We start from the raw sequence: 27,751 nt of genomic DNA, 5'->3' as shown, positions 1-27,751 counted from the left end.
TATTAAACTGCATACATTGCAGATAGAGTTTATCAACTCTCATTCTTCTATGCAGAACAAGCTGATAGAGACTTACCAATAAACCAAAGACCTGTCCTGGGTTTTTCCAGTTCCAATCAATTCTGCTGGGAAATTTAGTTGTCCAGGTAACTGCAAATTATATCAAATTAGAGAAACCATTCACATGATATTTACTTCTAACTGGAGGGTGAGGGGATCTAGAATGGCTGATGATGGTGGTGTAGAGCCACTTAGGGCTTAAGCTAAACTCAAAAGAGAAATGACCCATTAATTTGGCTGCTAAACATCTCCCTCTAAGAGGCTAAGTTAACACGCTGTGTTCATATCAGTAGTTTAAGTATTAAAGAAATTAGTTCCCACAATTAATATCCCCAAAATTCAAAGCATAAAGTAGTCTGCACAAGATTAAGTTCCTTCTTTGTTTTCCTTCTCCATCAAAACTAGATGCCAAAATGACAATCTGAGCTGACCTCCATGTGTCTTTTTATCCCCCAGCACGTATAACCAATGAAGCATTTCTGTAAACCCCTAAGTTTCCAGATCTCGCTTTCTCGTATCTAGTTTATTCCTTTTCCTTCAAGAAGCACCAGCACATCTCTTTTTTCCTTTGGCTCTCTCTCCCATAGCCGGCTGAAAGCTATCAACCCATCCTCAAGATCACTTGATAAGATTCCTTTCAGATCTGTTATTTTGCACAGACACTTAGAAGCATGCTAATTAAAAAGAAAATCCTAAGGAGGAAAACCTATTTTGTTGTTCCAAGTGCAACAAGGGTGCTAATCAAGTCTGCTACAGCTCTGAGAACAGTCTCACTCTGTCTCATTCAAGAGATGCGTGCTTTAGCAGCTTTCATTACAAAGGTAGCCTGTATAATCATGAGATGAGTAGAATTTGTGTTTTATAATGAAATGCAGTAGAGATGCAAGTGAACTGGCCTTCTGACCGGCTCCGTTTGATTCCAGTGCTAAGAAGAGTACAGAGTGATCCAGTAGACAACAGCCCCTTTTGCAAAAGAAAGGCCTTATTTTTCATTAATTATTTTCCAGTGTTAGTATTCTATATTTCTAGACTGATAAATGAAGTGTAAGTTTCTGAAAAAACAAACTTCCACAGATAGGAAACTCTTTGCACTTCAGATCAAGGGATAAACATAATCAACCTTATTAAACCAACAAACCAAGTTTATTTATAGAAGTCTGTACAATTGTAATGAACTATATGCTAGGACACCAATGAAACAGAGCAAACAAATCTCTCCCTAATGAGTGGGAGATATAGTCACTCACCTTTACATGCACTTAAAGGAAAAAAGATTACAGCTTTCATACACAGTTCTGTAACTATTCAGAGTACTTTCTTGATGTATTCTCAATATAAGAGGTTTGCACGATAATTTACTGTTTCCTCTCTCCAAAAAAACAAAAACAAAACAAAAATACCCCAAACAAAAAAACCCAAAAACAACAAAAAACAACCCAGTATTTCAGCAGAATCCAGAGTCTTTCAGAGGGTAAGTGGCAGTTTGATAGTTGCAGATAAATAGGACACTGCCCATCATTCAGTTCTGCATTCTAAACTCACTGCGTCTCCCATTTTGGTCATCTCTACTAGAAGTTTCTTGCACCACTGTATGGGTCTCAACATTTTTACTGCAGTACAGCCTACTCATGTTACCACTGAGTGTAGAAGCCTGCTAATACCCACAAGTCAAGGGCAAGCACGTCAAAAATACTGAATTTGAGTTAAGTTGACCTTCAGAGACCACTTCAATTGAACCCCAGAGCACTGAAGCACTGCCATGGGAAAATCAAGTTTTGAGCGGCTTGATTTTGCAATTATTTCTGCAAAGCATTGGAGAGCGATTATTTTGAAAACTGGCTACTGCAAAAGAAGTTTTGATTTTCTTTTTATTACAAATCGTTAACATCATCGAAGCTGTTGGAAAAATAAAAACCAAAACAAAACCAAAATCATTTCAAAATGCATATCTACACAGTGAATTACGATGTTTCCTATGAAGTTATCGTGGTAGATTCCATAAATCCACTCTTAAAAAAGTTAAAAGTACACATATGTGAGAGCCTACAACAACTCCGGAGAAGCTGCTAGAAAAGGCCATGAAATAAAGCAGTCTATGATGACATATTTACGGAATAATCCATTTGTCCTAGAATTATGGACTATTCGGTAAATAAGTATTGAAACATCCCTAGTTACTTCTTTACATGGTAGATTATAGCTGCTTCATAGGTTGATTTTCTTTTTACACACAGTTCATAGTATCAATCTGCACACAATTACATGATGTTTCTTTAAAGCTACCATTAAAAAGGAATAAGAGAAAGTTAAATAAGAACTAGATTAAAGTTTCATTAAGAATCCAACAAGAAGGTAGTATCACACACAGGCTTAAATGTAACCCGCGTATGATTTCAGAAAAACAGTAATGCTCTGACACAAAGAGAGCATCAGCATTTTCCCTCTTTGGGGTCCCCCAGAAACATTCCTATCCAGTTCAGTGCTTAAGTTAGCATATACGTACTGGCCTGGGTAGGAACAAACACGTGCTTCCACGATTACCTGAACGAGGGCCTCTAACCTTTTAGATTTCTAATTCTCTTTTAATTTAGTTCTTAGCTCCATATATTCAGTTGCATCTTGTTTGGAAAAGCTCTTTGTTAAACGTCACTTATTTACACTTCCATTTTTTTATTTTTTTTTTAAATTTTTTTTAAACACCTGAGTGATAATTGAGCTGTCCCCTTGTGTCCAGTCAAATATTCCATAAAGCCGTGCAATTCTTGTGCTAGTGTTGCACTCCACTTGTACCATTTTGTATAAGAAAAATATGCATCAGCTACCTCTCACACGTTACCTGCTGACCTTTCTACTGTGTCCTTACTGTGTCCTTCCCCTTTCACACAAAGTGATTTCTTAATTTTCTGTGTTTGTTTCATAGAAGCCCAGTTTAAATGGTTCACAAAGCAAGAAACAAATGTGATCTAGAGCCCAATGAAGACGTGATGACTTCACAAATATGTTATGTTGGAGGCTTGGAGAAAAAAATAAAGCCCAACCAATGAGCACCCCAGGGGCATCCCAGAAAGAGCTACTTCATTAAGTAAAGCTGGAGTCTCCGGATGTGCTATAGATGACAAGTCCGACATCAAGAGCCGTGTACCTCTCTCATCAATTAAGCACAAATAAAGAAGGGAACATGAAGTTAAACAGCTATATCAGCCAAGCCGTTTTAGTAAGAAGAATCACATTTAATGAGTTTCTTTCTTGCAATCTCAGATGCTCAAGTACAGCTGGTAGAAATTCAAAACAGCCGTAAAGAACTGTGACAGACTGATACAAATAGTACTGCAGCTTAAAAATGATAAAAAAAACACCTGAAAAAAAGTCACACAACCCTCCCAAAAAAATTTACACTTTGAACCTAAGCCAGTTTTTGAAGATTCCCTTCTCCAAAGCTAGGATGAAGGAGGAAGAAGAAGAAAGTGCAGGTGACCTTCCAGCCACAAAGGTCTTGCGCCAACGTTTATTCACCGTGCCTGTGGTGGTATGTAAGGGGAGATCACCAAGTGCTGATTCTGCGACCACCAAAAGAGATCCCTATGGAAATCCACACCTCAGGCTAATACTGAACACAGAGTGGACCAACGAGCTGCATCAACAAAATAAAAACAGAACTTGAACTAAAAGAAACGGGAAGACCCCAAATAGCACAGATCCACATTTGTGAGGGGGGCAGGAAGAAAGGGCAAGAAGGGAGGTCTATACAGTAAATAGTTGAATGGTTTATGTTACAGATGACTGGCAGTTTTAAAGAGTCTCTTCCCAGCTCCATTGCTGCTCCAACCCAGAAGGGAGAACTGAAAGGGGAAGAAGAAAAGGTAGGACATCATCATGGAGCATGCAGGATCAGAAGCAGCAGAGTGGGCATGCTCAAATAAGCCCCCGCCTCTTTTTGTAGTCCTCCAAATTCAGTGATCTCCGAGGAGCACCATCTTTTGCTGGTGGAGCCTTGGAGGTGATGGCCAGTGCCTTTGATTCTGTTGGGGACAAGGGAAGAATGAGGACCAAAATACATGAGAAAAAAAAAGCAAACGGATTTTTACTTCTTGTTTTTGCTAACAAAATCCACCACCAGAGCATATTTGACTTCTCTGGAATACGTCAGGTTAAAATACAGTCATCTTACTGCTCATCTTCAAAGATTAAGCACATGCAATTTTGCTTCAATATCATCTGCAGTACCAAAGACAGCAAACAGCAACTTCATAACGCAGCAGGTTCAGAAATCAATACTTTATCCACATAGCGCAGATGCAGATTACAGAACAAAAAAGCATGGGCATATCAGGCTTTTAAAAGCGACTACACATCCACAGAGGAAGTATAAAGGTAGATATCAAGATTTATTAAATACAACACTCTCAGCTGTCCCTCAAGGACTACGTGAGCCACATACACTGTAGATTAGAAGAATGAATCAGAGAACTCTCATTACCTCCTTTTCTTCATTGGCATTTGGAGCAAGGATACAAGGACATACTGGAAGGAGTGAGCTCTACCATCATATCCCTCTACTATCTTATCATACAACAATCATATCCCCAGACACAACTGGAACACCTACCAGAACTGGGAACCTGAAGATCAATCTTTACATCGAAATCATGTACTTTGAAAAGATCTTCTGAGAGGTCACTGGCTGATTTAGAGTTCACATCTTTATCCTTCCCTTGACCCTGAAAGAAGAATATGTAAATATCTAACCCGTATGCATAGAGACAAAGGTCAGAGATAATACTTTTTCCCCTCACTTCATCACAAATGTATTTAGTTTAGCTGTCATATTGCTAAACAAAGTTAACTTTATTTCCCTATGGCAGAAAAAGCTGTTCTTCTACAGTAATGCTTTACATGATACTTATTTCTAGAACTGAAAAATGCCTATTTACTATTAGTCATAATCTTCTGGAGCAAAACGGTGACAGTGGGAGGAAACAAATAACAAAGCAAAGCGAAGCAAAAATGGGAAACTTGCCTTACTCATGTCCTTTGGAGCATCTGGTAATACACCAGATCCATATTTTGCATTTAGCTGGGCAAGGATAGCAGCTTGGACAGCAGGATCTCGGGACTGCAGGGGGAAATAGAACACTATTTAAATTGGTGGTCATTTTATTAAAGATAATGCTCACACTTATTCATATAAAACCAACAGAGAATGTAGATCAGTTAGTCCAAACTTCAGAATTTCAAAGACAAACTCATTCTGATACCTATGTAACGCATTAAACCAAAAGTTATCCTTCAGAAAGCCTTTCTTTAAGACAACACAATCTTTTTTGTTGTTGTGATTTGCTCCTGTGAATAGCCTTAACACCATCCTCAGATTATTTGCTTTTATCTTTCAGTTCTGGCTAAAATACTGCACTAGAGAAGAAACTGTTACCAGACTATTTTATTAATGTGATAATGGATGTCTGTGTGTAATAGCCTTACTCAACTATGATTCTTCCTTTCAGTAAAGAATCATTTAATAAATAATTATTTAGCTCAATTTCTACAATAAAATCCCTTTCCTGCTTTGCTAATCTGTGGAGACTGACAAGTGCCAACTTTACCTTAAAGGAGAGAAAAGAAGTAATTTAAAAACTAGTACTGATACCAAAATTGTTTCCTATTCCAGAATAGGCTTCAGAGTTTTATCATTTAGAAGTAAGAGCTGATCCTCCAGCTTCATTATCCATCACTTATATAGATGGCAGTAGCAGTTTTTGCACGCTACCACAGTGGAAGTCTGTGTTGAACTGCTTTTATACAACACAGCCCTAACACTTCTGGGGTCCCCTTTCACAAATCTTTAAAGATAATCTCAATTAATTAGAAGCAAAATTAGTTTTAGTGAGTTGGTTTACTTTAGGTACCAACTAAATTAATGTAGTAAATATTTCTACATACGAGAATTCAATATAGATATCCACGGTTGCTTCTCCGTGTGCTTACCCACATAATTTACATCCTTTATGTTGGGGGGGACAACAACACTTTTTTTTCCTCCCCTTTTTGGTGATAGTAAGATTAGGATCTCAATTATATCGCATCCTGGCACACATTGTATTAATAGCAGATGGCACAGTTAGGCACAAATACAAGCAACACTTTCCTTCCTACTCTCTCCATGACACTGTTTTCTGTTGCTCTGCAAATTGCCTCAGACAAACTTCAATGTTATACTTACATTAGACACTATTGTGGGCTTACACTGCCTCCTAGTAAAGGGGTCCATTTGTTGGTTTTTCATGCTGTGACTTTCAGCCTGAATGAAAAAGGCACACCATTCTGCAGTTAGCTGCTTGCATCCTTGTAAATCTTCCCACAGCACCCCATCCATGCAAACACACATCAGATACACATAATATCAAAATCATAGGAAAAACAGTATTATGGGAAAGAAAGATTTTTTTAAACGCCCACAGTCCTATACTACACAAGTCAAAACTGCCCTTACTGAGTACAACAGAAAACACCCGCACAACAGCCCTTAGGGGAGCTGAGGCTTTAGCATTTGTTAAGAAGCTTAACTTTTCTTAAGTGTCACCACAGAGAATTCAATATTATTTTGTTCTCCAAAGTCTCTGTTCTGATTTCTTTGTCTTATAAAATGTATTACATTGCAATTTCAGTCAGGAGTCTCTTGACTGAGCTGGTCAAAATCAAAGCAACACACTTTAAAAATAAATAAATCACATCACTTGCCTACTTAAAAGTTTTATAAGATCATTAAAAAAAAAAAAAAGCAACTTTGTCATGCAATTATCTTGCTCTGCATCATTTCATCTCTATATACACAGAAGTATTAATTTGGCATTATTTACCACAAGAGCCTTCTCAGACTCAACAATATTCCACTCTCTATTTCGTTGGTTGATGTAACTGCAAAAAAAGGGGAAACAAAAAGAAGGGAGGGATAAAGAAAAAGAAAATGACTGTCATTTATCAGCTCTCATACAGTAAAAAGCCTGTCAGCATTCTTGCATCTTCATCTGACCACAGATTACTCTTGTTGGAGCACAACTGCTACCAGGGTTACATGAAGAGTTTCTATTTTTGACATTTTTAACTGAATGACACATACAAGGAAGTGGAGGAAGGCAAATATTAACAGAATCATTGCTATATAAAGCACACAACAAAGAGACAAAGCCTTCCAGTTACAACATGGCTGATGTAATTGATTTCACCACTCTTTCTAAAATAGCACCAACCAAAATACAGAAAGCGCCCAAGATCTTTTTTCTTACCTGATGGCAGAAATGTTTTTTGTTCGTTGACGATCCAGGGCCTCTGCTCTCTCCTCAAGTTCATTAAGCTGATCTTGAATCTGTTTGGCCTTATCTTGATCCCCCAAGTCCTCAGCCATGGCCTTCAACCAAACAATAACTTATTATCACTACTTTTCTGTTTTTAAACCCAAAGAACCAGTCAGACAAATGAGGGATAGACTCAATCAGCCAGCAAACCCTATTCCAGCTCCTCTTGTCCTAACCACATATAATAAGAACACAGCAGAAAGTTAAACTCTCCCTGCAGCTTAAAAAAAACCTGAATTTTTCATTCTGAAAAATTCTGTGAACTGATGACTACTTAGGAGTGCCAGTCTCAGCACTAATAAGACCAGTCAGTTAGTTGATTTATGACTATTTATGCAATTGTGAGTTGCCATTTACTTTAGCAAGTGGGAGAGCAGAAGGAAGAAAACATCTTATTATGCCATCTGGTGATAACAAAAAGGAATTGCAGCCCTCTGCACCATAAAACTAACAATTTACATATTCACACTTAGTAAAAACAAAAATGACAACCAAACACTGCAGTTTAGCAAAAGAATGCAGAACTTATGATTAATATGAACTCCTGGGTTTTATTCTGTATGAAACACAAGCATCCTGCGAAAGGCCTGTACCAAACAAAATCAACATTTTGTATCTTTTTCTTCTGAGATACTTTAGACTGTTTACTTGTCTTCTGGGCTTTGGATTCTTAGCACTGCATTCCGGGAAGTGCACATATAAAACAATCTAGTGGCAAGTAAATCTTTCAGCAAGGCACTCTTTTCAACACAAATTATTGGCCACATCAAAGTAAAAACTGTTACCCTCCAGCAAAAGGCAATTTAACACTAGTTTTGAAAACAATTGTCAAATGTTACTAAGGAGTAGCTTGCAAAATATAAAAGGAGAACTAGTTTCTAAAGCAGAACAGCTCAAAAACTTCAAAGGACACAAGGAGAGACAACTAGAATTGTTGGCAATTGCCTTCAGTGAAAGAATGCAATAGCTTTTGCTGGATTATTTAAGTTTCCAGTTCTTCAAAATCAAAGACTGTACTAAGCATGCAGGTATCATCTCGTCTCTCACCTTCTCCTTTAACAGCTGAGTTTTCTTCATAGCATAATTTGGAGGGGCTTTTCTGAATCTTTCCTTCTCTTTTACAATCTGTGAAACCAGAAGAAACAGCAAAGATGAGCAAGTATGCAATGCCTACTTATTACATGTACTCTAGAAGCAACAGATCACCTAAGAAACATACTTACAAACACAATATTTTACTCTTTCTGTTTTTTTGCTCTGTCTCTGCTGCATTTTTTATTTTGTGACTTGGTATTGAGTTACAGCTCCATTCCCCTCACTTAACGACCTACAAAAATCTGATGCTAATCACATTTGGTCAGTATGAAGCAAATATTAGGCTGTAGGAACTGTAATAAATGAATCCATCACTATGCTGTTATCTTTTTATAAGTTTCCATACTATGATTAGGAGGTCAAAGCTCTGCAACACAAGTTGAAGAGGAGGTAACGAAGAACAAGGATGAAGTAAAGCAGAAAAGGGAACCAAACAGCTACATCCCCAAGATGCTCCATCCAGTTATAGAATCTCATTTTCTTCTTAGAAAGGTGATTCCACGATCATTTTGCTTTGTAAAGGCTTATCTGCTACTCCACTTTTAAGTACTGCCATAGCTTCACAGTAACATGCTGTTTACCTCCTCAATATCCTGATCATTAAACTTGTAGTTGAGAGCTTCTTTGATGGACACTTCCTTCTTGTTTATCTCATCTAACGTGGGTAACTGCATCCCAGCAGAAAACATCTAAATGAAATAAAGAATTTAGTTTTTACTTAGAATAGCAGCTGTAGAAGGCTGTTGAGAAGAAAGTAAAGTCTGACAAACTTACCGCTTCCTTCCACTTCATAAACTCACTTTCAGTAAATTCCTGATTTGAGACAAACTCCAAACGAAATACGCGCTGATCACTGCCATGCCTGCAAGAAGAAAAATGTAACATCCCTTTCGAAGCTACAGAGCTGTGTAATCTTTTACCAACAGGAAATAAATTGACTCACAAAACCCTAAAACAGGCACTTAAGGCTTCTCTTTTGGCTTACACACTATTTATTCCTAACTTCAATACAATCAGCCACAGCTCAGGAGCTTCAGTCAGCTACTAGTACCAACTAATAGTGCAAAAGAATATCTGACAATGTCTGTAGAGAACAGTAGTATCCTCAGCAGAAAAGGGAAGCAGACTTATCTCACACCTAAACTTTAAATACCCTATTTGGTGACCCATAGTGTGATCTTCAGAAACAGAAAGCTCCTTCACATTTGGATTGGTAGAAATGATCTGTAAGTAGTACTGAACTGTATCGAATACAGAAGCCAACTGCAGTTTAATTTCTCATTCACTGGTTAGTCAAGAGCCAGTAAGCTTTAAAGATTACATTCTGCAGAGACCTGCTATAACCATTACTAAAATTAGTTGCCATTATATACATTTCAATCAAAACACAGAGTTCTCTCCTTAAGTACCGTAAGAAGCTATTGTTTGTTACAGTGGATGCAGATAAGACCTATTTTTTTTCTAATTACTATTTGTTGTAAGACCTCATCATGCATGCCTTTAATACATACATCTCAACACTTGATTAAAGCAATTGTGGAAAAAAAATACAGAAAAGCTCTCATCTCCAAACCACATAGAGAACATTACATGATATAAAAACAACTTTGATTCATGAACTGAATTAGGGTTATTTTGGTATCTTACCGCAACTGCAGTCCTTTGTTTGTCCGGGTACCACCAAGTTGGTAAACCTTTGCAGTCTCTACCACACCAGTTATTTCAGCAACCTGTACACAAAAGGAACAAAGAGCAGATGCAAATGCATGGGTTCACGTCTGTGTTGTCAGAATCATAGTCTAATTAACAATTCTAACCAAATCAAAGCAAGCAGGACTCTTCAGCAGCCATTACCAGGTACTGAATTAGTTGCGCCATGCATTACCTTCAAACTGGCAAAGAGGATTTTCTGGTTGTTGTTATCTTCTTAGCCTACCTCCTAGCCAAATGATGCACACCTTCCTATTTCCCTTACATTAAACTACACTAGGGTTTGTCAGATTTCCCAAATGACACCACACACCCTCTGCGACCATTTTAGTGCAGTTTTAGGCAATATTATTACACCCTATGGTTGTAGTTACAGCAATGAAGTAGAAATAAAGAACCACTTTCCAAATCCTCTTCTAAAGCACACTGAGATCATGCAGTAACTGGGGAATAAGGAGCAGCTCTTATTCATGCCCTTACACTGTCAAAGCAGTGTCCTGAACTCTGGTGTTTGTTACACAAGTGAAGAGACAACATAGCATGAACCAAAGCTAGAACAGGCTCCATTAGTGCTCCTTCCTTCATGCAGTATATTTATATGTATATGTGTGTGTATATATATATATATATATATATATATATATATATATATATATATATACACATACACACACACCACAAACATACACTATATACATACATGCACACACGCACATATCATGTCATCAGTCAGCTTGATTTAAAAGCCAATAACTGTTTCCACATCTTCACCTACCTGAACACACACCTTATATATTTTAAAAGTAGTTTTCTTCATTTCTTTGGCAGCAACTACATTTTCTGGCTAGAAAATATCTTTTTACTTTAATCACTTTAAACAATCATAGATACCTCAGAAGTACTAAGCTGCAAATATTGTATTACAGCACTATAGGAAGAGCTGAAAGCCTTGGAACTAAACTCACCCGATAAACAGGTTTGCTGTTGTGATTTCCAATGCCAATACGGACAAAGCAACCAGTGACTGTCTTGGCAAAGAAAGGCATATGACACCAGCGTTCCAGCTTATGCCGCGATAACCGTACTCGGTTCAGCTCTTCAGGCAAAGACACTGGCTGAGATTTAGGGGGAATTTCTTCTTTCCTGAAGTGGTAAAGGTGAGAAGAAAAATGGACAAAATAAGAGATACAATCATCAGAGCAAGGTGCAGAAGAAGTTTGAAATAGTTAAATTATTAGTAAAAAGAAAAAAAAAGATTATTAGTTGACTGTAGATATGTAAATTTAATATTTGCGAGGAAGGTATAATGCAAAGTCTTATTGACTGGGGATGTTACCCATTACCTTTGTACCACAAAGCAGAAAGACTTGTGCACCAAGTCACAGACACACAGAATTGTAGGGAGTGGAAGGGACCTCCAGAGATCATTGAATCCAACCCCCCTGCCAAAGCAGGTTCCCCACACCAGGTCACACATGTTGGCGTCCAGGCGGGTCTCAAACATCTCTAGAGAAGGAGACTCCACAGCCACCCTGGACAGCCTGTTCCAGTGCTCTGTCACTCTTGCCATAAAGAAGTTCGCGTGCACATTCATGCAGAACTTCCTATGCTCCAGTTTCTGGCTGTTTCTACTTGTTTTACTTCCACACACTGTGCTGAAAAGTCAGCACCTCCCTCTCCCTGGCTAATATGCAACGGTTCTGCAGCAGCTGAACTACAGGACTAAAATTTAAATGGTGTAAATGGGGATTAAGATAACACACTAGACACGCTCATCTATCCCCCAAAAATCCTCTAAAACAGTACATATCTACACGATCTGATTATCTGTATTTTTCAACACATGCAATAATCGTAGCCCTGCATTTACTACTTACTCTTCCTCTTCATCTGAGGATGAGGATCTGGACGAGCGATCACTTTTCTCACTAGATTTATCATCCTCCTCCTCCTCTTCATCATCAGAGTATACTTCACTAGTCTTTAATGGCTGTTTTTTTGCAAGCAATTCCGCTGGAGGAGAGAGAAGAGGGAACAGTGAAAAGCAAGCTGTGATTTTTTTTTCTTTTTTTGATCAAGCTTATTTTTTTGCACTCAAATCTCATTGTTAAAGAAAACACCAAATAAACAGCATAAGCAGAGAGCTATTATCTTGATATCAGAAACAAGTACCACATGTTTAGATCTACTAGTAAACTGAACACTTCATTGTATCTATTCAAACTGAGAAATAATATTTAATTGCCACCCTAGATCTCCATTGTAGTTATCTTCAGCTTTCCAACTTGACTGCATACTGCCATAGAAGATAAGCATAATAACTGGATATACAAGACAATTTTTTCTTCCATGTAAAATAAGAATAAGGGGGAAAAAAAATCTCACAAAAAGGCAATGCATTAAAAGTCCATGGCAAGAAGAACAAGATGACTTGCCAGAGAAGAAACCAGCAAGTGCAGACAAGATAGCACAAGTACAGTAAATATGGCTTGGATGGGTTCAGAGATCAAGTAATAGACTCTAAGTGATGAATTCAAGAACATGAATTAGACTTTACTTAATAACTGGCATTCAGTAAAATACCAGGGAAGCTTGCTCTGTCTTTAGATCATTCCTTATGAGGAAAAGGAATATAAAGAGTCAAAAGGTATCAAATAATTTTCTAGATGATTATACTGGTCAAAAGACCAAGGAAGATGCAGACAGATCATTCAAAGTGTAGGACTGTTGTAATCATTAGAAGCAGGCAGAAACATTCTCAGAAAACTGTAATAATAACACACAAAAAAAAACCAACCAAAACCCAAACCCATAGAACAACAAAGTCTTCATACCTGTTCTGTTCTTCCTTTTCTCTCTTTCTGCTTTTAGTTCCTCCATTGCCTGAGATTTCTTGTCTAATTTTTCATCCCGCTTTGATCGTCGCTCTTTGTTATGTGATGTGACCTAAAAACATGCACAGAAAATCCCTCAGCACTGGGAAGCAATTCACAAACTGAAACAAAAACAACTGACTGCAGACCAAAAACTCTTCAAACAGAAAATATTAACAAATTCAACTTTAAAATAACCAGGTTTTTTTTGTTTTTTAATAGTTTGTTCTTTCACAGTCTAGGCAAGGGTAAATTTATGAAAATAAAGGAGTTTTGTACTTTGTATCAAGAGTGATTAACACATTTTTTCTTTAACATTTCTGCCATCAATCTCAAGCTCCACTTTAACAGATAAAAAAACCCACAGAAATAAAACTGAACTAATTCTGCAACTAACAAGTCATGAAGAAAAAAAGGAATAAATATTAGCCTCAGAGACTACTTCTGCAAGGCCGAAACACCTGGTTTCCTTCAGCAGCAAGGAGATCTGTTGAAAATACTGAAATGAGATATAATGGTCAGTGTAAAGTCTGCAACAGGAATACAAATCCAAAATGTTGGAAATCTAATTTTTACCAACCGGTTCTAACTAGAATACTAAGTAACATTAGAATGCAGTTTCTGACTTACTTCAAGTGACTGCTTGTTACAAAGTCATTTCTGGAAGGCTACACTTTTACATACATGTGAGCACACTCTACATACTATATCTACATACATACTATATATATATATATATGTATGTATGTATATGTATATATATGTGTGTGTATATATAATATGTATATATAATGTATGTGTGTGTGTGTGTGTGTATATATAATATATATATATATAGTATATATATATAAAGTACATTCATATGCAAGTACATATGTGAAGTTGAGAAGGGCAGGAAAAATGAGACTCATCTGACTTAATGTGGGCCTGAGGGAAAATTCATCTCACCCAACTTGACGTAGGTGTTAAACATCTATTTCACTAGAAAAATAACGTAGGCTGAATTGCCCCTTTTGAATACATCCTTCTGTACTGCACAAAGGAGGCAAACAACTACATGGGTAAACAAACAACTAGTTCACAGTTAAGCAAGATTAATTTCATCCCATTCTGGGAAGCTAACTGCCCAGACTTATAAATTAAAGGCAGACTCTCAACCTAACAATTCAACCATTTGAAACTCTAATTCAGTTACACAAGCTTCACTCACACACACCAAAAAATGGCACTGCCCTTTTCCTCCTGGAGATAGGAAAAAATACAGAAAAATTTTTGTTTCTCCTAGAATTCAAGCTTTTCCTTCACATATAATTTAAAAAGCTGAGTAGTTTCTGGCTCTCTCAAGCTTTCACTTGAAAGAAGGCAGCATATGAGAATTCCAGATTGAATACAGGTCTCGTCACAGGAACTCTGGATGTAGCCACAACTCGGTCTTTATTTTGCATTTTTCATTGAATAGAATTATCAGCGCACTCCTCAGCAGGCCAAAGATGTCAGTCTCTTTTTAAATGAACCTGAAAGGCTAAAGATAGCTTGAACATAGAAATGAATCAAATTTTTAAGGGAAAAATGTCTGAAGCAGGGAGAAACAGCATCCCATCTCCTGTTGCCAAGGAAAAAAAAAAGTCTGATACTAACATAAGTTTCATTTCCTACCTGGGATTCTTGGATCTGTGTGAGTTTTTTCTTTTCCTGCTCTTCCTCTTGCTTTTTCTTTTTCTCTTTCTTTTCTTTCTTTTTTGCCGTTTTCAGTTTTTTCTTGATTTCAAACCTATTAGATATTTGAAAGAAAGTGCATGAAGGAACGCCTTCTCAAGTGAGCAAAGTACCATCACATTGCTATCTCAGTTGAAGTGGTCAGTAAACCTCAAGAAACACTTGCACTACTTGCCCTAAGACAGTTAACCCCTTAACTCTGCCCCCACAACACTGGTGGGTCTTGTCCCATTCCTCATTCCCGTCCTCTCTCTTCCCCAAGAAAAATAAGATAAGGAGAAGCTGAGCACAGGAAAGTTCAGGCTTACAGAAGATGAGAGCTAACCTTAAGGGGTAGAGAGACCACATACTAATAGTTTCTCCCAAGAACCCTATCCTTACTACAGCTTAATCTTTGCCAGAATAGCGACCATTGCACGCTGCCTTCAACTATAAAAATAAATAGGCTTTTACATGTATTTTGAACCTTAGCAACAAAATACTTGGTTCTTTCAAGCCAGCACCATGCTAATGTTTTCCTGCTGAAACTCAGCCTTTCTACCTAAACTCACATTTGTAAGAAAGAAAAGTCATAGCGAGTCACCTGCTATGGCACATTCCATCAGACTCAGACATTTTTTGTGATTTATGCACTTCTATTTTGACCTTCTCTAAACAAGTTTCTCTCAAGTCTCATTTTTAGCCATTGTATTCAGAAAAGTCACAATTCTGCTGGAACCATCCTGTGGCAGATTCCACTGCAGCACATACTGGGTCACTTGGCTTTAGCAAAGCGTGCATGTGGATTAACAAGCAAAAGTTTCCAGCAACTGAAATTTAAACTGCGTTATCCATGTGCCACATTTCACCTTTAAAACAAAGCGTAACACACAGGACATAGGCACTGTGTCACATACCACGTCTGCTGTAATCTCCAAAGATTTAGCAAAAGATCCATACAAACAATATTTTGAACAATTCAGCTTACCATAAGAAGTTAATTAACCATCCCTCCCACAACCACCTCTTAGCTCTACCTGCCAACCCCTTGCACAGAACAGGACAAACTTGTTCAAGATTATATCAGAAACTCAAGCTTAAATTCTTTAGCTAGTTTGTATCAAGTATTTTCAGGTGATCACTTTAAAAAGAAAAATATTCAGTTACAAGAAAAGCTATGAATGAAATCCAGAAAAGAGGTGGCCTTCTACCTGCTTTAAGCCTAATCTTTCTCCTATTTTGATCTCTTTGAGGGCAGCAGACAGGAGAAGATACAGCAAGTAATATTAAGAAGTACATGCAGTCAGTGCTCTAGCTATGCCTTGGATAAATAGACAGCTGATTGTACTGATCTGATTCACACAATGGTGTCCTTCCTCCAGAGGCTGTCATCTACTGCTTAAAGAAGCACACAGGGATAACCACACGCATTCAGCAGCTATGAAACTTGCAGAAACCAACCTTTTTCAAGAACATGAAGAATTTCTGCCATATGCTTTAAACCAGCTTTAAGGACAATTCACACAAAAATCTATCACAAAAATTAATCAGCTTTAGAGTGCTAAATGCCTGGACCTCAGACATGGGAGCACAGTTAATGCAGTCGCCACTGAGGAAAGTCGAAATTAAGAACACAGAAAAACTATCTGGAAAGAATGATCAAGCATTCTGAAAGAGAATATTAATCCTAAAACAACGGACACTTAGATCTTAGCTTCCCACACAGTGGTATCTATTAAAAATAACAGAGGGAATAACAATTCTATGTGAACACACACAAAAGTTCTTTGCTTTACAGTTTGACACTATGCAAGAGTTAGAGTCAATCACCTGCAATCTGTTGGCCTGTCTAGCTCTTTACCCACTTTTCTGCTATATTCCCCCTTCCCATTTTTTAAAATTACTATTATTATTATTCAGTGTCAACAAACAAGTCTCTTATTTGCGAGTTACAGAAGCAGAAACTTCAGTTACACAATGTTTATTTCATATCAAATGAGAAAATAAACATTTCACACAATATGAAACACGTAGGATATACTATACATCACTGTTCATTTGTAGGATTTAATTTCAACAGTTTAACCAAACAGTGTGTTGCAGAGGATTTAACTCAGTGCTGTTTACACAACAGCCTGTATAAACATGCTATCAAATATCAACAGCCTAAATTTACCTTCTCTTTAGCACTTCTCTCTTCTCTATCCGATTAAACAGCTCCTGTTCTCTCTCCTTTTCTGTCATCTGTTCCAGTCGAGCCCGGTCTTCTTCATCTCCCATAAGGTCTTCTCCATAGCCATCGTGGAATTCCTCATCTTCAGATGAAGAATCTGAATCTGAGCTAGATGAAGAGCTGTTGCTTTCTGAGTCAGACACTTCTCCTAAAACAAAACCACAAGGCAGTAAAATTCAGCTGGGGCAAAGCCCAATCACTTCAGTGTAGTGTGTTACCAGAGGGCATATATATATAAAATGTGTGCATACAGTAAAAACAAAACCCACTATACACTTCAGTATAGGAAGATGCACGTGCTACAAAAAACAATGAAATAAGTAGTACTGTGTACAAACAAGATTTGTTATAGTAAAAATTCTTTGCAGAACAAGAAAATCTTAGGAGCCTTTTTGATTAATGTTTGCGTATTAAGGTTAGATTTCTATGCCTCCCTGCTTACGTTACTTAGAAGTTTGTTGGATGTGTGTGTCTCACACCTCAAATGCCACTATGGACGAAGTAACCCAAATTTGTCATTTGAAGACTGCAACAGTAGGCATTGCTATACCACAAGATGAAATTAAAACACACTACACTTGTAACTATCAAAGCTGCAATGCAAGCTCCGTTACAGTAACAAACACCTCCCATTTACACCTGTGCTTAGGGAACAGCTGAGTCCCCAGTGACACTGGGTAACACTACTTTTGAATTTGATCCAATGCTGTGATTATCTCACCTAATCAATCACATTACACCAAAATCCAAAAGCAAACAGATACTGGAATTCTTCATTCCACTGTCAGTCAATCTTCAGCACTTCTGGAAATTTCCAGCTTTGCAACCTTACTCTGTGACAAGCCTTGGTTTGTATGTGCTTCGAGGTCCATGTTCAGTCACTTCATGCTTTGGACTGCCTCAGCCGTGCTTAACATACCTACAGCAGTAAGCTTCTTCAAATGTTTTCTTAACTTTGATTTTTAGTATCAACTTAAGTTATAACCTGCAAACCTTCACAGGCATGATAAAAACAGGGAAGAACACAAGAAGTCTGCCCAGCATAGAAACATTCAATAGTCATATTAAAAAAACAAACAAACAAACAAAAAAGCACCTGAGAAAGTTGAAGAATTAAAATCATGACTAAATTTAAGTGTAAATGTACAAAATATGTGGTTCAGGGCAAACACATAAGATAAGCTCCTGCTTGCATTACAGAATCATGGAACTGTAAGAGTTGGAAGGGAGATCACTGAATCCAACCCTCTGATAAAGCAGGCTCCCTACAACAGTTGCACAGTTAGGTGTCCAGTCAGGTCTTGAATATCTCCAAAGAAGGAGACTCTGCAACCTCTCTGGGCAGCCTATTCCAGTGCTCCATCACTCTCACATTAAAGTTCTTCCTTAATTATTTAATGCTACATCCATTTTCTTAGTTGTCACAATAATTCTTTACAGTGAGGGTGACGGAGCACTGGAACAGGCTGCCCAGGGAGGTGGTGGAGTCTCCTTTTCTGGAGATATTTAAGACCCGCCTGGACGCCTTCCTGTGTGACATGGTGTAGGAAGCCTGCTTTGGCAGGGGGGTTGGACTCAATGATCTCTAGGAGGTCCCTTCCAACCCCTACAATTCTGTGATTCTGTGAAAGCAAAATACACCAGTTGGATTAAAAGTAAATGCTATCCAAGCTACAGACAGGTTGAAGGAAGAAAGGTGCTTTCCAGGAGAAAGTCAAGTAATTACATCACATATTCTTCAACCGAAGCAATATTGAGCGGTGCATTTTTAATGGAGTGCCTACAGCAACGCTATGCTGAATCACATCAAAAATACATGCCCAGAGCCATAGCAATTTTAAGTCACTCGGTCTGCCAGTAACATAGAAAAAAGCTCTCTCAAGTAGCCTTTAATATCACCATTTAGCTTTACTTCACAGTATAACAAGAGATGTGATTTCACTTGGCATTCTGCTCTAAGTACATGCTGTATGGAGATGGACAGGTATTATCTTACCCTCTTCAGGTGCTGAGCTCTCAGCTGAGCTGTCTTTATCTGAGCTGCCTGAAGAGGCGGCTTTGTTCATCTGTTTCTTCATGGCTCCTTTCTTCTCTGCCTTACCCGCCTTTCCCTTTTTTTTGTTTTTAGAACCTCCGACAGTCCACTGCAAGGAAAAAAACAAGAAAGGGATCATAATGCAGGAACATCACCCCTCCCTTCTCCATCCCTCCTCAAAATGCTGGAGGGAAAATGATTGGGAAAAAGTCCAGTATCTGACAGCAACAAATCAATCACACAAAGGGTGGGTGGGTGGGAAAAGGGAAAAAAAAAATCTCAGTTGCTAACTCAGTAAATAAAAGCATTTTATAGTAGCTTTTTTCTTTCACTTACTAAAGAAAAATATTATCATTTCAATGTAACAGTTGACAGAACACTCCTTTAAATTAGGAGGAAGACTTCAGAATTCAGTCTCATATACTCTGGGGAAAAATTACTGAAGATAGATGCCTAAGAAAACCATTTACATAACAGGTGCCCAACCGTATTTATAAAGGTTATCATCAGCTTACATTAAACCGAAGAAGCAACAGATGCATTGCTGAAATTAGTTCGTTCAAGAACAAATTTTAGATTCCACAAAGGACTGATTACCTGAGTTTGGCAGCAATCTCAGCTTTGCCAAGAATTCACAGTACACAGTGCCAACAAACCAACAGCATCCTCATTCTTAGACAGTAGTGCCACCTTCTGCACCTTACATACAGCGCACAAGTCAGAATTACATCAGAATCACAGAAGGAAAAAAAAAGCCTAGGCTTAACTTTGTCTTAGCACCGTATCTTCAATTTAGGCTGCAGTTTCCAAGTTTGGGGTCTATGCCACCACATACACATGAACATCAATTTTAATCACTAGACTTTGAGGAGAAGAGACAGTATTTACCTAATAGTGTGACTTCTTACGACATTTCTTCCCTGGTCCCAACCATGTGGGTAAAGCCAGAAGAGAACAGAATTGACAAAGATGCTCTGTAGAAGATTCTAATGTTTACAACGCTTTGCAGCACACTACATCTCCTAGAATTTCTCCAGATTCTCTCTTCAGGAATAAAATAGTTTGTTTCTAAATCAGTATATTTTGAATGTTATCTTCCTCATACCTGTATATTACCCTCACCATTCATGCACATCAACATTTACTCCAACATCACCTTTAAGTGTCAGTGGTGCATTCAAATTTATCTGTCAGAAGTCAGGCAGAGATTGTCTTTTCTGATATGTAAGAACAGGTACCTAGTGTTGAGCCTTGGATTGGAATCCATGACTCAATCCGTTTTGCATCAAAGGACAGTGAGAAGTTGCACAAAAAGCACCTAATTTTATATCAGCCTGAGCTTGTGTTATGGCTTTACTGGCTCCCATACTGAAGCTCTACTTGTTCAGCATCACAATGTTGCTGCCCAGCTTTACCAGTATTGCCACTGACTATCCTGGCCATCCATGCCCCAAAACAAGAAATAAAAAAGCACTACTGGAAAGCCATGAAGTGCTTGGTGACTTGCAGCCCAAACTGAAGTCTCCAGTCCCTTCCTCCTATTCTAGCACATCTGCAGAGATCAGAAAGGCAAACACATGTTCACAGCTAACACTAAGTAAAAACACGCATCCACTTACAGTCACCAGAATTTGTTTGCTCTGCTTCCTTTCCCTCCATCTCAGACATAGAACCATCGCTTCCAAAAAAACTGTCCTTCATTGCAGCTCCTCCAGTTTCTCTTTTCCTCGCTCAAAGAAAGCAGTGCCGATCAACACTTCCCATGCAACATCCACAGCCATAAAGTCTCCTCTGAGCAGCCCCTGCCTCCCTGGCCACCATCTGGAACCCTCCAAGTTCCAGATGCAGCAAATCAATAAACCCATGCAGAAGTGTGCTGTAACGTTGCTTTCTGCTCAAGTCTTCTGAACAAGTCTTGTGTTTTGCTTTTAAACAAACCAAAAGCAAATCACAACTTACAGCTTCAAAGCAGAACAGGACCCTCATTAACATGTCCTCTTTCTAGATGAACTGACATGCCATGACAACACAACACCTTAAGTGCTCAAGTACCAGGTCTGCCTCAAAAGTACTGCTGCCTATTTTATGATGCTGACCCACAACATCAGGTAGTAGAGATCAATATTCCACTACATTTTGTTGCTGTGTGACAGATGGCAGCAGAGGGGCAGTCTGACAAAACATCATCTGAAGCAAAGGTGTGTCAATGAATTCCTCCACATGGAAAAAATGGCACTGACATCTACCTACACAGTGACTGCAGTCTAGCAATTAGAAAACTTAAGGGGTCATTTTAGGCCAAGAGGAGACTTGAGGTATCAACACCAAAACGGAAAAGAGAGAAGCAGGCAAAGGAAAGACTTTCTAAAGTCTCTTAATGGAAGAGGTTTTTTTCAGGAACTATCTGAATGAAGGCCAAAATCCACCTGTCCTCCCCTGTTGTCTGAATCTCACTCAGATCAGCTCCCAAAAAAAGTATCTTAGAAAAAAATAATATATTTATTAAGTTTAACTTCACTGTAAGCTGCAAATTAACATTTGCTCTGGAGTTATTTTTAGAAGTACTGAAAAACACTGAGATCTACAGAGAGACAACACGGGGATGGCAGACACCAGATGTTCTTAGGAAATACTGTACTTCACACCTCAGAGCTCTTGCAGACTTTTGAGCTGTGAAATCTGTGTCCCTGCAGGTTATTCTCATACTAGCCTGCAATTTAAAGTTACTCGCCAACCAAACGTTTGATCTGCTTTGTTCCCAGCTGGTTCACATTACTTCTTTGTGCATGTTAGCCTCCATACAATTAGCCTGCACAACTCAGGTTGACACTTGCACATCTGGTGTATGTGCTTCCATACTAACAACAGCCGCCTTTATCTTCCTTAAGGATAGCTCTACTATTCCGTGTTAACAGCTGAAGCAAACTGTCTCCACAGAAAACCAAACTAGAAAACATACAGCTATGTAGAGGCAGACTAAAGCCCACTGTTTAAAAAGTACAGCAGAGGCCCCACAGCAGTGGAGAACATATTCAGCCTAATAGGCACAGTCAAGCAGCGTTATGAAATAAAAGCACACAGGGAAGACATTTAACACAGTAATCTCTACAAACCCACAAGATATCCCCAAAACAGAAAGAACACATGCAGTTTTCTGCTTATCTGTGGTTTACCAAAGCTCTTGAACTTTAAACGCAGTAAGGAGATTTAAACTTTCAAGCACTTTCTCAGTAACAGCTCCACTAACCCCTCCAAGCAGTCTGCTATTCAGAGCTGACTTACTGCCTGCATGAACTCTGCTTTACCTTTTCTTCTGTTCCACAGCCCTCAGCATGGCTGAAGATTTTGTCACCTCCTACCAAAACTGCCAATAAAGGCCAAAAAACAAATCCTCGGTGAATTCCAGTCTGGTAACAAACATTTATGATCTAACTTTTCATGCCCTGAAGTACCTGCTGTTATCAACCCTACAGCTGTTAAAAGGCACAAGCAAACCCTTCAGTACATCAGAATGAGTGTAGAAGGGTGTCAACCTATACAAACATTGCTAACACACCCTTTAGGAGCATTGCTGCTTTCTGTCTAAACTGATGTTAATGAAGCTGTTCCAAAAGTCATCCAAGCACAACAGAAAGAATTATCTGTGAGCAACAGCACCAGGATAAAAGGAAAAGCAAAAACCTGGAGTGAACCTACCACACCACCACATAACACAACACCTTCAACCCTAATGAGGCCAACACATACTCCTACCACAGTAGCCCCAAAAGCAACTGGTTAGTAGCAAACATACAACAAGTTAACGACAGTTTGGGTTGGTGAGCTTGTGAATGGTCATGGCCACATGTTGCTCCACTGATAAAGAAACTGCCCTTACACCCGTGTCTAGTTTACTGCATCTTTCTGATGGTGGTGGTACTTGTTAACACAAAGCTTTGTGGGCACTGCTGTTCATCTGTAGTCTAAACAGCAGTTCAGTCAACTCAGCCATATATATTTAGCAGAATCACCAGAATACGATTCAGTGCTTCTCTCCTACTTCACCATTTATAGCTCACCCTCAGGCTCTTGGTTAGGAAATCTGACTAAGACAACATAGCTCCTTAAGAAATGATAGAACCCAGCATTCACACACCATGAACATCCAATGTGGCTGAGAGTTTTCAAAGAAGCTCACTCTCACTGAAACATATAATACGTAGGTGATAAAGATCTCATAAAATCACTTGGGCACCATTACACACATTGTATGTTTTGTACAAGCTCTCATCCCTTCATTGCAAAAATGCATCATCTTCCCCTGCCCTATGATCCCCACATGTTCTTCCCTATGGAAAAGCAGAATGTGGCATTAAACCTCAAAAGCAGAGATTCAGGCACCTCTCCTGTATATATGCAATATACCAACTATCCTGGAACATTTAGGGCTAGTCAGGAACCATAAAGGATGTAGGCTTAAGCACATTTACCCACAGCAACGATTTCCATGCTGCTGTCTCAAAGTTCTCATCTTCCTGGAAGTGGAGCAAAATGGTTTCAGCTTTTAGATCCCTCCTCCTAACCCCCAAGCCTGAGCAAACTCCAGAGCAACCTCAAGAGCACTAAGCAAAGCCAACGTCGTTCAAGCAGGACCATTAAGTAGTTAAGTCCAGGGATGCACACAGAGTGACTGGCTAAAGCAGAACTGTTGTAACCCGGCCTGCCTCACCCTGCTACAAGAAGCAGTTCAGAATGCATATTGCAGGCACAGGAATAGAAGCAAGTGTCCTAATTACCTTTTCTCTAAACCTTTTCCTCCTGCTGCATGGAAGTCAGAAAGCACAGTACTGGGAAGAAACGTTATGTAGATTCGAAAGTTCCAGTTGCACAAGGTGCAAGAGAGATACCGCTGCATCTGTAAGGTCTGTGCATACGAAAAAAGACTGACCTGACTTGAAAAACATTTGTTTTCCTAGCAAATTCATGAAGGAATGCACTGCTGTACTCCACATTTAATGGAAGGGTAGACCTTGCATGTAGTTACACTATGAAGAAAACTGAATAATAGTATTTATTCCATCAGTTTTCAGAGATAAACACAGGGCAGAAGACTTTATAATCAAGGTGCTCTTCAAACCTGCTTAGATTTCCAGACAAACTGATCTCCCAGCAGCATGGGATAAATCAGCTGCGTGCCATCAGTTCAGAACACAAAGCAACAGGTTGAGTGGTGGCTCAGTAAGATGGCTCATGTCTAACCCATTCACGGTTCTCTCATTCCTTATTTGATAGCAACAATAATAGCAAACAATTTGCTTTGAGGTTTTTTGTGTGTTTTTTTTTTAAATAAATGCTTGAAACAGAAGCCCAAACATACTTAATAATAATAATAATAAAAACAGCAAGAATCTACACTACTAAACACATCAGAGTGAGTGCATTCTTAGCACGTACTGGAATGACTTCCAGAATCCCAAACACTTAACAGTTAATAGTTCATCACCGATTGATCCTGCAAGTTGTCACAGTGAATAATCCTTCCCATGCTATCGAGAGGGGACAAAAGCAGAACAGTTCCTTCCTCCAGTTTTAAGGACAGATGTAATAAGAAACCCACCATAGTACAGAAAGTTTGCAAAGACATTGGTAACTCTTCAAGAAAACATTCTTATTTAAACTACTAAGTGACCCATTTGTCAGATCCTGTTTTACTAAATCAGTTTCAATTTTCACTTGCATATGAAAGCAGAAACATTTAGTCAGCTCTAGAACTTAGCACCTGTCTATAACACTGCTATACAAGAACTTGTCAAAACCCTAAACCAAAGGAATTCTAAACTCTTGCATGCCTTCCTTCAGAAAGGCCAACAAAACCAGACCCTGCTGCACATTCAAACAGTAGAGTTACTAGAGAATCAAAGCGGCAAAATAGGACAGTTCTACTGTGAAACAGCCCTACCTGCTTTAACCCTCCTCCTCTCTGAGGAAACTCACTCCCAAAGTTGGAACACCTCTCTCCCTTGAATTCAGAGTCCAGCTTCAGCTACTTCATTATCACTTCAGCCACAAATATTACACAGGAAAAACACTACATTTAAGGAGACTGGTCACAGACACATTCACACCACATGAACGTGGGATTAAACAGGCAGTCAACATTACCACATCCATACTATTTTGTGTACAGTTACTCTATGCTCTTTGCTTACAAGAAATATAAGACTTTGAGTCCATATCCATTGGGCTAAATGGTTCTCTATCAGTTCCACCGACAGCCTATCCCACACTACAGTATAAGCAAGCTAAATACACCACGTGACAAATACTTTCACTTCAGAGGTAGAGTCAGACCAATAACCCAGCAGAAGTTCGCTGCTAACATGACACACTCACCTCATCATCGCTGTCCGACGTCTCAGAGTCCGAAGACGCCGTAGGTTTGCTCGCCGGTGGCTCCTTTTCCTCAGAGTCACTGCGCTTCCGTTTGGCCAATGACAAGAGCTCCTGGTGGGCGAAAACACACACTGATTTTAGGGTGTCATAATTAGTTGTACCAGTCCAGGTCAGTGCACTCACCTCCCCTATTATATTTGAGTGGAACAGGCTTATCCCCACTGACTGGGGAACAAAATCTACTCACACTTCATAAATATGCATATACAGAGAGTTTTAATACAGCTGAATGTTACAAAAGGATTTTGAAAGCCCTAAGTAGGAAATATTACCACCATCACTTTTTTTGAACAAATGAATTACCTTTGGGTCTCTGGCATTTAGACCAGGTAAAAATTTAGGAAACCCTAATTACATTGCACAACGTTAACACCAAAAACTAAATGCCACTAAAGAGTCCAGGGCAACAAATGCTTGAGCAGTTCATCTTCCTTTTAAAGACATTTCTTTACTAGGAGAGTGGTTCGGCCCTGGAACAGGCTGCCCAGGGAGGTTGTGGATGCCCCGTCCTTGGAGGTGTTCAAGACCAGGTTGGACGGGGCCATGGGCAACCTGATCTAGTAAATGTGTATGTTTGGTGGCCCTGCCAGGCAGGGGGGTTGGAACTACATGATCCTTGAGGTCCCTTCCAACTCGGGTCATTCTGTGATTTGAAACCATACACGTTATAAAGGAGATATATCACAGCTGATGCTTTTAGCGACTGTTCAACTCTGTTTCAGTATCCTCAGGTGCCAGGGATGGCACTAAAAGCAGGGGACACACACAGAGCAGGCACCAAGCTCAGACTTGTGAAGCAGCCCCAAAAGCCACACAGGTAACCAAGAAGAAGTACCGGTTCACAAACAAACTCATCATCTGCTGCTCACAGACTGTCCAGGTGACAGAAGCAGTAATTCAAACCAATTATTTCTGAAGCTGCAGTGTTGTCTTTGTAGCCTGTGATTTAATTTATTGTTAAAAGCATTGCTCTGGGGCTGATGAATCTTAGTGGTGAGCAAAAATAAAGCCACACCAACTTCTGCAAGCTTGGGAAGACAATACTGGATGGGTTTGAATTAGTTTCACAACTGAAAGACCATCTCCAGAGCAAACAGATTAGAGTTTAGGACCTCAAGTGAGAATACAAACATTGCTGAGGCTGAAGGCCTAGGCTTTTACCTACAAAGTTGGCAATGGCACTTCACAAACCGTGTTCTGAAGACAACAGAGTGTATTTCTACAATAAGAGGCTCCCACAAGGAAGCACCTGGTGTTTTCTACAATCCTTTTCTAGACATCACCTCTAACAGCAGTCACTAAGTTGTACTTCAACGCAGACTGTGTTCCATCATGATATCTCAGTGTTAACACTTACTGCCACCTTTACTCCAAGTAATACAAGCAACTCCTCCTGCTTTCAGGTTCTGAAGTGACTATGGAATTAATACAGCAGGGTGAGAAGCTGACAGCTTTACAAGGCGGCAAGATCAGTACCATCAGGGCAGGATCTATGGTATGATTGTTTAAAGGGGCGTAGAATTTGCAGCTCCAGTCTGCAAAAGCATTTCTGAGCATTTGAGGCCAATGTTATAGCTTCTCTATTAAAAACTCAAAGGCCCAGCACACAGACAGACGTGTAGGCTCCAGCACGTGAAACCAACCCAGCACACACACACACAGCACACGCACACACACAGCACACGCACACACACAGCACACGCACACACACAGCACACGCACACACACAGCACACGCACACACACAGCACACGCACACACAGCACACGCACACACAGCACACACACACACAGCACGGCTCCCCGCCGCCATGCCCCCCGCCCGCGCCTCAGGATCCCGCGGGCCGAACCCCCGCGCATCCCCGCGGCCCCGTGCTGCTCAGCCGCCGGTACTGCCGGGCAGGGCGGCCCGAAGCGGCGCCGCGCGGTCTGTCCGCGGAGCTCCCCCCGGGGCCGCATCCCGGCCGGGCCGAGGGGAGGAGAGAGGGACGGATGGCGGCTCCCGGCCCCTCGCGGCCCGGAGGGCCCGGTCTGGGCCTCCCCGCGCACCTGGTCGAGGTTCTCCTCGCTGCCGCTGTCCTCGGTGTCGGAGTCGATGAGGACGCGGCCTTTCCGCTTCTTCACCATGGCGGAGCCGCCTTCCCCGCGTCCCTCTCGGCCGGCGGCGGCGCGGCGCTCCTCACGGCCCGGCCTGCCCCGCGCCGCCCGCCCGACCGGGACACAAAGGGCACCGCGCATGCGCACCGCGACGGGGCGGGAAGGAGGGCGGGG

At 39.9% G+C, this 27,751-nt stretch overlaps 1 protein-coding gene across 1 annotated transcript; it reads right to left on the bottom strand.

Annotated features, from left to right (window-relative positions):
- Positions 1-1,184: 1,184 nt before the first annotated feature.
- Positions 1,185-27,747, bottom strand: RTF1 (RTF1 homolog, Paf1/RNA polymerase II complex component). The gene is made up of 18 exons (XM_015864254.2): positions 27,530-27,747; positions 25,423-25,533; positions 19,012-19,159; positions 16,959-17,163; positions 14,744-14,858; positions 13,049-13,160; positions 12,092-12,227; positions 11,180-11,357; positions 10,152-10,234; positions 9,279-9,366; positions 9,086-9,193; positions 8,457-8,534; positions 7,341-7,462; positions 6,915-6,972; positions 6,278-6,355; positions 5,078-5,173; positions 4,667-4,778; positions 1,185-4,079 (listed from the first exon to the last, which is right to left on the bottom strand). Exons 1-18 carry the CDS (start codon positions 27,716-27,718, stop codon positions 3,973-3,975), a joined length of 2,124 nt encoding a protein of 707 aa, XP_015719740.2. The 5' UTR covers positions 27,719-27,747; the 3' UTR covers positions 1,185-3,972.
- Between the last annotated feature and the right edge of the window lie 4 nt (positions 27,748-27,751).

Source organism: Coturnix japonica, chromosome 5, assembly GCF_054131305.1.
Source record: "Coturnix japonica strain WE chromosome 5, WE-NBRP24, whole genome shotgun sequence".
In the NCBI taxonomy this organism is placed as follows: Eukaryota; Metazoa; Chordata; class Aves; order Galliformes; family Phasianidae; genus Coturnix; species Coturnix japonica.
Note: the sequence above shows the minus strand (reverse complement) of the source record. Positions and strands in the feature narration are given on the sequence as shown.